This window comes from Eupeodes corollae, chromosome 3 (genome assembly GCF_945859685.1).
Source record: "Eupeodes corollae chromosome 3, idEupCoro1.1, whole genome shotgun sequence".
NCBI lineage: Eukaryota > Metazoa > Arthropoda > Insecta > Diptera > Syrphidae > Eupeodes > Eupeodes corollae.
Window position 1 is genome coordinate 110,166,545 of NC_079149.1, and position 12,111 is coordinate 110,178,655.

Consider the following 12,111-nt stretch of genomic DNA (forward strand, 5'->3'; position numbering starts at 1 on the left):
TTATTTGTATCCATATTTAAATTTTGATTTTTTGAAACTTTTCCTTCTAAAGTCGAAAATTATTCTGGTCAAACTTTGTGTGTGTCCACAGTTAAGAACCCAGAACAGTTAAGAACCCACCACCTATCCTACTTCCACTTTTAAGGCCTTGTCAAACAAACGCTGTCCCACTGGACTGTCAGAATTTACGCCGCTGCCCTCCGCGTTCAAATATGTCATACAGAACGCGGTTAGCTTTTGATGTTCCATTGACTCACTTCTAAACATCTGGTCAACCAGAACGCTTTCTTTATTCTATTTAAGTATACATCGTTGTTAAAACAGAAAGCGAACAGTTTTAGTGTTCAAAAATGGAATGCGACGGCTAAATTGCAGTTGTAAATTTGTTGCGATAACGTGACGGCCAAACGTCAAAACAGAAAAAATCAAGAAAAGGAAAAAAGCGCGCTTTTACGGGGTAGTGTGGAATTTGAAGAACCCTAAGCTTCCGATATAATTGACTTCATAGTTTTGAAAAAAATTATCCAACTTCAGGTTTTATATACCGTTGGAATGATACACCGTTTGTTTGTGTTTCGTAGTTTTTATTTTATCCCTTTAGTTTTTCGTAACTTTGTAGTTTGTGTCTTAAGTTTCTTGAAGCTTTGCTTTTCATATCTTTGTTTTAACGATCTTTATTCTTCTATAACTTTAACAACTAAAATTGAACATCTTTTAAATAAAAACAAAATTGTAATTAATTTTAAAGTATTTATTATTTTCATATTTCTACATTATAAACTAACTATTTTCAAGTATGTTTACTCTAAAAATGTCTTAATTAACATTTAACAGACCTTATTTTGGAAAATACATTTTTTATTTTGCTTAATTTCTTATATACTTGGAAAGTCTTTCTTTTTAAAAATATTTTAAGTATACATTTTTTTATTATAATTATTTTTATATATTTTTTAACTTATTTTGATATTTTTAAATCTAAAAGTATTATTTAAAAATAATTTTATAGTTAACATACATTAAATTGAATACTAGCAGTGTCAAAATTTCAATCTTTTCCATCTTTTTAAATTTTCTGTTTTTTTTCTTCTTTTTGTCATTAACGTCTTTTTAAACAAACAAAAAAAAATTATATGTACATACATTTAAAAGTTCTTAAATTGTACATTATTATTTCACATGGGTTTTTTCAATTATTTTTATTTTGCATAACTAACTTGAAAAATACAACCTTCCAATTTTTTTGAAGAAGAAGGTTGAATGAGTAGGAATTTAAGTTTAATGAGTATGAGAAAATGTTGCTTCTCTCAAATTATTCTTATTTTGTTTTTCTTTTTTTTTGTAAAAATCTATGACACACAAGTAGTATTTTTATGTATAAGGAAAAATAAATTAAATTTTAAATTATTTAAAAAACAAAAATACGTATTGATTTTCTTAATTTCCATTGGCAACTTTTTCTTTTAATGGCAGACCTTCTTCTTGGTCAGCTTCATCTGTTCTATTTTTCTCTGGTGGACTGTTCCAGGATTGAAGTTCTCCAGTTCCCATTATCACATAAACAATTGCTCCAGACATGTATGTAGCTGCAAGTACCCAGAACACAATTTGCCATTGGTGGTAGGTTTTCTAAAATTAAAAAAAAAAATTAAATTAAAATTTATTTCATCTTAAAATGGAGGCAAACTTTCGGAACTTACATCTTTATAAGTTAGAGCACCAACCATCCACGTCGACAGGAAACCACCAAACGATGACAGTGTATTGGCCATTCCGAATATTGTTCCACTGAAATTTGGAGCAATATCGAGACCATTTCCTAAGTAACCAGCTGTTACTGCTCCATGGAAGAATAAGGCTAGAGTGAAGATAGCTACCGACCAGCCCGCAACATCACCCAAATATACTTGGACAACCATCAAAAGTCCAGGTGTGAACAAAGCTGTAAAAAATAAAAAATATGTTCAAAATTTCATATAATATAAAATTTTTCCTTTTTAATGAAAGGGTTCTTCAATAAGAGGTTTCTTTTTCAATAACCCGTCATTCAAACAGCTGTTCCTTTTGAAGGTATTGAAGGCTTTTGACAGTACTTCAAAAACGCATTGAAATTGTTAAAATAGTTAAGATTTTTTGAAGCCACACTTCTCCTGTGAAACACGTTTTGCCGGCTAGCATAGTATTGATGAGGCAATACTTCGAGCTTTTGGAAAAAGTTAGTGATGTGGAATATCAATATCGTTAAAAAAACAACTGAAAATATTGGTGCTGTAATCTCAACTTTTCACGAAAAATGGGGTTTGTTGAAAGGATTTAGAAATCCAATTAAGAACTCAAGCCAGTCCATCAGCCGGCAACTTTACTTTTTAGCCGTTTAATTTCATAGAAATGATGAATACAATTTTGACTTTAAAGGCAACGTTAATAAACAGAAATGTCGCTGTTGGGTCTGGAAACATCATAGAGTGATCATTAAAAAACCTCTACATCCACAAGACGTCACTGATTTTTCCATATTTTTTTTTGGTGTTAAAAATACGAGTATTTGAAAACCCTGTGTACTTAATTTTTCGTTGGAGAAAGAATAAAGCCTCGTGAACTTACCAAATGTAGTAAACACTTTTCTTGTAGCTGTTGTCGATAATGTTCCCTTTTGTCTGAGGAAATCAGCTAAATATGAAGAACTTAAGGCCATAATGTATTTACCGAGGTATGGTAGTGATGAGAAAAGTCCATTCTGAAAGTAAAATACAAATAAATGTTATTATAATAATTGATAATTAATAATTGATAATTGATAATTGATAATTGATAATTGATAATTAATAATTGATAATTGATAATTGATAATTGATAATTGATAATTGATAATTGATAATTGATAATTGATAATTGATAATTGATAATTGATAATTGATAATTGATAACTGATAATTGATAATTGATAATTGATAATTGATAACTGATAATTGATAATTGATAATTGATAATTGATAATTGATAATTGATAATTGATAATTGATAATTGATAATTGATAATTGATAATTGATAATTGATAATTGATAATTGATAATTGATAACTGATAATTGATAATTGATAATTGATAATTGATAACTGATAATTGATAATTGATAATTGATAATTGATAATTGATAATTGATAATTGATAATTGATAATTGATAATTGATAATTGATAATTGATAATTGATAATTGATAATTGATAACTGATAATTGATAATTGATATTTGATAATTGATAATCGAAAATTGATAATTGATAATTGATAATTGATAATTGATAATTGATAATTGATAATTGATAATTGATAATTGATAATTGATAATTGATAATTGATAATTGATAATTGATAATTGATAATTGATAATTGATAATTGATAATTGATAATTGATAATTGATAATTGATAATTGATAATTGATAATTGATAATTGATAATTGATAATTGATAATTGATAATTGATAATTGATAATTGATAATTGATAATTGATAATTGATAATTGATAATTGATAATTGATAATTGATCATTGATAATTGATAATTGATAATTGATAATTGATAATTGATAATTGATAATTGATAATTGATAATTGATAATTGATAATTGATAATTGATAATTGATAATTGATAATTGATAATTGATAATTGATAATTGATAATTGATAATTGATAATTGATAATTGATAATTGATAATTGATAATTGATAATTGATAATTGATAATTGATAAATGATAAATGATAAATGATAAATGATAAATGTTAAATGATAATTGATAATTGGTCATTGATAATTGATAATTGATAATTGATAATTGATAATTGATAATTGATAATTGATAATTGATAATCGAAAATTGATAATTGATAATTGATAATTGATAATTGATAATTGATAATTGATCATTGATTATTGATATTTGTTATTTGTTGTTAGTACACTTAATATGTTTATATAAAAACACAGTGCGAGCATTAGGAAAATATGGAAGGATTTAATAGGAGATATCGGTGGACGTTAGTCTAAAATTTGTCTTAACAGTTGGTCTTAAAATATTGATAAAACAACGAAAGGCATGTGACATTGCGGCCGGCGGTGTTCTAGCGATGTAAATGTTTTGATTATAGTTCTATCTATCCACCTATCATTTTTAAAGCCCTGTTTTGTATTCTATCCAAGAAATTTAAACTTATTTTAGGGGCACCTGCCAAGATATGCGAATTATATTCAAGCTTTGGACGGATGAAAGTTTTGTAAATTACAACCAGATCAGACGGGGTGAAAAATTTCTTGCACCTTCGGAGAAATCCTAAGCACCTGGCAGCATTTTTGGCAATATTAAATATATGATCATTCCATAAAAGGTGATCTGTGAGACACACACTCACAGATAGTGGCATCGGAGGTGTGTTTTGCTTTAACGACAGGAGACAGCATTGAGTTTTAAATTCTACACGGTTTCAGAATTAAATGAGCTTATGTTTAAGTTCCACATCCGAAGTACAAGGATGTGAATCTAGAAACGAGTATGAGAAGCTGGGGGTACTGTCATCGGCGAAACAGTTTAATGGATTAGAAGTGGCAGACATAAGATCATTTATGAATATAAGGAAGAAAGTCGGAGACAAAACGGAGCCCTGGGGGACACCAGCATTTATTTTATGAATTTTAGACTTGAAACCATCTGATACAACTTGTATTGAACGGTTAGAAAGGTAATTTTTAATCCAACGAAAAAGAGTATCATCAATACCAAAAGCACGCATTTTCGATAAGAGAGCTTGCTGCCAAAATCTATCAAATGCTTTTAAAATATCAAGTGCAATAATCGTTTCTCCAAAACGATGTAAATATTTGTTCCACTGTTCGGTGAGATGAACCATGAGAACACCAGTGGACCTCTGCTACGAAAGCAATAGGTCATTAAAATGTTTCCGTTCTTCGAGATATTTCTTGAGCTGATAATTAATCAGCGTTTCCATGACCTTGGAAAGAAGGGACTTAAGTTTTATTGGACGATAGTTAAAAAAAGGGGAGGATTCGCCTTTTTTAGGGACAGGCTGGGCAAATTGATAATTAATAATTATAATTGATAATTTCTTGATTCATTTTTATTTGAGCATGTTTTTAACTTTTTTTAAATACATATTTAGAACTCGAGAATTTCTTAACTTTCTATATTCTCTTTGTTGCTTTGTGTTTTAAAATAAAATTGCTTAACCAAATTCCTTAAAATTTCGTTCTTAATCAAAGTTGTAAAGCTTTAGGACTCGATAAAGAGATCAAAAGTTCTAATTTTTCGATAAACCTAGTTTTAGAAATTATAAATTTGTCAAAAAGCTAAGAAATTCAGGCTTATTACGGTTGTCAAAGATCAATTAATTGACAATTGAAACATTTTGCCAATTAATTGACAAATTGGTATTATGAACGCGAGTTGATCATTTTTTGATCAATTGTGAACAAAGATCAAAAATCTATTGTGAATAGTGCCTATTTACTGCAAATGTTAGTATGTTTGGGATGAATTGTTGTCTTTTCGTTGGTTTTGACTTGTCGTTGATATCTAAAAATACATTAAGGAAGGCTTCTTTCGAAAGTCTAAAGTTTTGAATGAATCTAAAAGTTAGCCAAATTAGATTTTGTAATGTAACTAAAAAAGATCTTTTATCTACATACATATGTTCAGCCAAATCCATCGGATTTGAAGCATCGCGTAGTTTTCTTCGAATCTTTGCTTGCTCCAAAGTATTTTCTTCTTCAATTTCATTTTCACCGAAAAATAGTTCAATAGTAGACATGCTTTTGGCTTTCGCGACCCGTAAAATATTTTATCAACAAGGAATTTGTGATTGACTGAAAATTTGATAATTAACAAATATTTTGACAACTATAATACCAAGACTGTCAATTTGAATCATTCACAATAGCTCTAATTTCTGAAGAGCGTTCACAGTTTATCAAAAATTTTGTTTGCTGACAACGATAATACCAATTCATCAATTTCATTGAAAAATGATGTCAACTAGCATATTGATAATATTGAAAGCATCATTTAACCCCGCTGAAATTAACCCCATTGCGATTGTCAAATACCAATTGATATTTGATAACTTCTTAAAAGTGTTCTTTCAAAATTTCATCTATTAAAAACTTAATCTCTTTGAAAAAAATAGGCTATAACATTTTTAATTTTAAAAACTAAGCTTGTTATTATTTCAATTATCAATTAGAAGTAAAAGAAGTAAATGCCACTTCAACTGAATTGCTTTCCAAATCAATTTTTCGCAGTGTATTTCACAGATATGGATGAAAAGCAAAGATAATAATTAATTGCTCAGATTAAATTCTGTGAATTGAAACAAAAATAAAATCTCTCTGTCAATTTTTAATTGTTTATTGTATCCACCCAACAATAACTACAATAACAAAAAGTCTACGAAGGACAATCAATTAAATTCCTATAAATCATTTAATTGAACAAAATAAATGATAAGTCTTGAATAATACCTAATAATATAAAAATGTATAATATGAAGGATTGTAAAGGCATTATGGGTGGGGGCGTTAGATAAAGAAGTACTTTTTGAATTGGTTATTTAATCATTCATTTATTCATTAATTAATGAAGAATTATTCCAAAGTCAAATTGGTTGAAAGAATTTGCATTTTGTTATTCTTTTATAAACAATTAGACAAATATATCAATTGACAGCCACTAATAAAAACACTACGTACGAAATAATTATTATTATTAAGAAAACATACCTTTTTAATATTGAAGTTCAATATGTCATGCATATAAGTTGGTAATTGATTGATCACAGTAAAGAATCCAAATACTGACAATCCGTGTGTAATGATAATTGCCCAGACAGCTGATGATGTCAATAATTCACCCCATGGAACATGGCTAGGACGTTTTTTCGACGTAGACGAACCAATAGCTTCTTCAATTTCACGACGTTCTTCGGGGGAGATTCTTGGATGGGTTGCGGGTGTGTCGAAAACAAAGAGGAACCAACAAATTGACCACAATAAACCAACACCACCTTTAAGAAGAAAAAAATATATATATTAATTTAAATAAATACAAATTAAGAATGTACAATTTCGACTAAATTATCTTTGAAAAAATTGATAAGAAAATTCAAGTTAGTCTAAAATTAACAAAGAGAAACAAGATTTCGGTGTGAACACAGACAGACGAATCCTTATCCTATCAATCTTTTGATATTAATCAATTGATAAATTATATTAAATTGCATTTTTTCCTAAAATAATCAATTGAACAAATTTTGAGAAATAATTAATAACCACTTTAAACCAGATGTTACTGCAAACTTTAAAATTATCTTATCTTTATTAATTAAGAGACTTGAAAAGATTTTGTTGGTCTTATTTTTTTTTATTGTTGACAGTTTTTGAGATTTAATAATTGTTCCTTAAAGTTTAATTTATTAAAAGAAAAAACGAAAAATAATTTGATTATCTGATAGTAAAAAAAAATAAATAAACTTTCCACGCAAATTTTAGAAAATAAAAATGTGTCAGAAGAAAATAAAATGGTATTAAATAAATTAAAAAAATTTGTTTGTTCTTAACTTCCCATAGGAAGTTATTGTAATTTGTCCGTTTTGTCAAATTGAAAATTTTGACATTTCCGACGTTTCAAGGTCCCTAGACTCTAAATTAAGGATTTTTAGAAAGATGTCTGTGCGTGTGTACGTACGTTCGTACGTTTTTTGTCGTTCATAGCTCAAGAACCAGCAGAGATATCGACTTCAAATATATTTGTTTATACAGATAAAAAGGCAGAAAGATGCAGAAAGGGCTCTCAAGAAACTTGGGTGGGTGGTTTTCTTACCATAGCAGTTAATAAAAAGGTGAACATTTTAGTTAACCCGAAATATCTTACGAACCAATGACTCTAGAGGCTTTAATTAAATTTTATATAATATATTGTAACGTGATACCAAAAAAAGTACATTTTTGGAAAAAAATCCATTTAACGGTTTTTTTTATAAATCAAACAAATTTTTTTTATAAATCAAAAAAACTGAAAAAAAAATTGTCACCTCCAAAATTTTACGACTAAAATATAATTTCATCTCCAAAACAATTTTGTGCAACGAAGAATAATGTTTTTGACATTTGATAAAATTTTGAGTAAAATCGAATTGACAGTTTTTTTATTAAAAATAAAAATCTAAAAAAACATTACTCAAAGTTCGTAAAAATTGAATATCGATTCAAATATCTTTTCAAAAACTTGAAATTTAGGCTTCAAGCTTATTTATCTTATAAGAAATATTGTTTTTGACATCCTGAAAAATGTTGAGAAAAATCGAATTGACAATTTTTTTACAAAAAATAAAAACCTAAAAAAAATTTATAAAAGTTGGTAAAAATTAATTTTCGACTCAAATGTATTTTCAAAAATTGTAGATATTGGCTTTCAACTACTGTTATCTTTCAAAAAATATTATTGTTAACATTTAGTAAAATTTTGAAAAAGATCGAATTGACAGTTTTTTTTACAAAAAAATAAAAACCTAAAAAAATTTAACAAAAGTTGGTAAAAATTGATTTTCGACTCAAATATGTTTTCAAAAATTTGAGATTATGGCTTCCAACTAATTTTAGCTTATAAAAAATAAATATTGTTTTTAAAATTCTGTAAAATTTTTAAAAAAATCGAATTGACAGTTTTTTTTTACAAAAAATAAAAACTTAAAAGAAAATTTAACAAAAGTTGGTCAAAATTTAGTTTGGACTTAAATATCTTTTCAAAAATTTGAGATATTGGCTTTCAACTAATTTGTACTTATAAAAAATATTGTTGTTAACATTTGGACAAATTTTGAGAAAAATCAAATTTTTATTTTTTTTACAAAAAATAAAAATTTTAAAGAAAATTTAACAAAAGTTAGTAAAAATTGAATTTGGACTCAATTATCTTTTAAAAAAATTGAGATATTGGCTTTCAACTAATTTTTACTTATAAAAAATATTGTTGTTAACATTTGGACAAATTTTGAGAAAAATCGAATAGACAGCTTTTTTACAAAAAATAAAAACCTAAACAATGAAAGTTGGTAAAAATTTACTTTCGACTCAAATTGCTTTTCAAAAATTCAAAATATTGTTTTCCAGCTTTTTCTATTTCACAAAAAATATTGTTTTCGATATTCAGCATTTTTTTTTTTTAATCTAACAATCGGTTTTTTTCATAAAAAAAGAGGCTGGGATGCGACCCACACTGATAACTTCAGATCCCACCTGTCGATTTGTCTTGCTTAAAAGTTCAATTTTTACCAAATGTGCGTACTATTTTTTGTAGATTTTATTTTTTATGAACAAACGGACTGTTGGATTTTTATATAAAAATTACTATATATCCAAAACAATATTTTCTGTGAAATTAAATAAGTTTGAAGCCAATATTTTTAATTTTTGAAAAGCTATTTGAGTCGAATGTAAATTTTTACCAAGTTTTAGTATTTTTTTTGTAGAGTTTTATTTTTTGTAAAAAGACTGACAATTCGATTTTTTTCAAAATTTGATTGAATGTTAAAAACAATATTTCTTATAAGATAAAATTAGTTTGAAGTAGATATTCAAAATTTTTGAAGAGATATTTGAGTCGAAAATCAATTTTTACCAACTTTTATACATTTTTTTTTTAGGTTTTTATTTTTTGTAAAAAAACTGTCAATTCGATTTTTCTCAAAATGTGTCCTAATGTTGAAAACAATATTTCTTATAAGAAAAAATTAATAAGAAGCTATTATCTCGAATTTTTGAAAAGATATTTGAGTCGAAAATCAACTTTGCGCAACTTTTTTTTCAGTTTTATTGATTTATAACAAAAACCGTTAGATAGATTTTTTTCAAAAAATATACCTGTTTGGTATCACGTTACAATATATTATATAAAATTAAATTCAAGTTTCTAGCATTTTTGGTTCGTAAGATATTTAGGGTTAACCAAAATTTGCACCTTTTTTCAAACTGCTATGCTAAAAAACAACCCACGCAATTTTCTTGAGTACGGACGTACGGACGTACGAACGTACGTACACACGCACGCACAGACATCTTTCTAAAAATCTTTTATTTCGACTCTCGGGACCTTGAAACGTCGAGAAATGTCAAAATTTTCAATTTGACAAATCGGACCCATTACAATAACTTCCTATGGGAAGTTAAAAAAGTTCGATACAGTCAACATCCCGACATAGATGAAGCTTTGCTAAGATGATTCAAAGCCCAAAAAAAAATGAGTTTGTTGGATGCCATTCTACTGATATCCAGAGCTTGGGAGAGGGTGTCTATGACAACTATCAAAAATTGTTTTAAGTATGGTGGATTTGTCCCACAAGATCTTGATATTTCAATCGAAACTGAGTTTGAAGAAGAGGACAATTGGCCTTAGCTCCTTACACTGCTTTTTTTAGAAATAAATTGTTGAATTGATAGAAATCTGATAATGTCATATTTTTGAATATTGTTCAGCGACTTTCATTTCAAACTTTTCAGTTCCACTGCAAAAGTATATAAAAATAATTAAGTTAGGCAAATTTAAACCTTTTGAAATTTATAAGTGCTTCTGCTTCTGATTGATTTTCTAGGAAACGAAATCTAAAATTTGCCATTTATTGATATTTTGTTTAAGATAAGATATCAATTAAAAAATTTAGGAGATATAATTTATCATTTCTTTAAACGTCATTTCAATTCATAATATTTCCTTTAAGTCTTCTATTGACGGAAACACTAAAAGTTGACGGTCAATAAAAAGATTTTAAACAATTATATCATAATCTAATCTTCAAATGATAAATACAAAGAGTATGTGTATAAATTTGCCAAGTAATGTAAATATTAAAACAAAAATTCCCAGGTAAATTGTTTGAAATCCAATCTATTTTATTTTTGTATTAATTGATTCAAATCAATTCGTGATTTTAGAATTATCATTTCAGTATTTTATCTATTCCCATTTTTTTGGGAAATTTTCCTCACAAAGAGAATAACTTAGTTTTGGTTTTGTGCCAGTTTTATTAAACTTTCATTTCATATTTAAATCCAACGTAACGTAATGAATGTCAAAAATTATTTGGTCTGTAACTTGGCGTAAGTCATAACCGTTTTTGCAACATTAGCAGAAAAGGGTATTATTGAAATATAAAATTTTAGTTTTTTTAAATATTTTAGTAAATTTATGAAGTTTTTGTTAACATTGATGACATTTGCCAAAAAAAATAAATAAACTTTTTCAAGGAACTTTGATATTTCATAAAAATGTGTTATTATGTGCATTTTGGTCAGACTGAAACTTAACAAAATTTGGTACTAAGTTAAAATCTCTGTCATTAAATTATATAAAGTAAAATCGATCACACGTCTAACATTTTAATGTTAAATGAATATAAATAATAACATTTAAAAAAGTCCATATACGCCTAAAGCATCTTGCACATGAGCTACGAGCTGCGAACTGTGGATTTACGCATATTTTGACTTTTCTTTCACATGAGCTTTTGTTTCTATGCGCAAACAGCGACGAATTGTCATTTTATAATAACAGTCAAAACCAGAGTGGTATAATTTTGAGGTTAAGTTCAGCGCGAACAATTTATTCATTGCAGTGTGGATGGTATGTGGAACGCGTGAAGAGTTTGACAGTTCGTAGCAACCACACTGCAATTCGTTACTACCAATTTGTTTTTACAAAATGTTTTTGTTTTAGATAACAAAATGCAAATTTTATTATCCTAACATAAGTGTCAATTGGTTTTCATATAATTTGAATGTGTTTTTGTTTGAAATTGACTTTTTGAAATGTGTAAAATCTCGTTTGTTCGTTGTTCGTTCTCATGTGCAAGGCCCTTAACTGTACCATACTAACTATTTTCTATATTATGAAGAGGCCATAATCACCAACAGAATTTTAGGCTAATGCTTAATAATTTATTAATCTTGGTCTTGATTGATAGGCTTATATAACAGACTGTGGACGAACAAGATATCTGACACTTAACTAATTTAAGGCGGTATTGATATGGTGGAAGGACCAGGGGAT

General features: G+C 27.2%; 1 protein-coding gene across 1 annotated transcript in view; it reads right to left on the bottom strand.

Moving 5' to 3' along the window:
* Window positions 1–736: 736 nt before the first annotated feature.
* Window positions 737–12,111, bottom strand: part of LOC129949649 (sialin) — a 48,747-nt gene continuing 37,372 nt past the window's right edge. The window contains exons 6-9 of the mRNA XM_056061232.1: window positions 6,792–7,075; window positions 2,605–2,737; window positions 1,701–1,942; window positions 737–1,629 (exon numbers count right to left, since the gene is read on the bottom strand). Of these exons, the coding sequence (XP_055917207.1) occupies window positions 1,438–1,629; window positions 1,701–1,942; window positions 2,605–2,737; window positions 6,792–7,075 (851 nt within the window). The 3' untranslated portion in view covers window positions 737–1,437. The remainder of the gene's footprint in view (window positions 1,630–1,700; window positions 1,943–2,604; window positions 2,738–6,791; window positions 7,076–12,111) is intronic.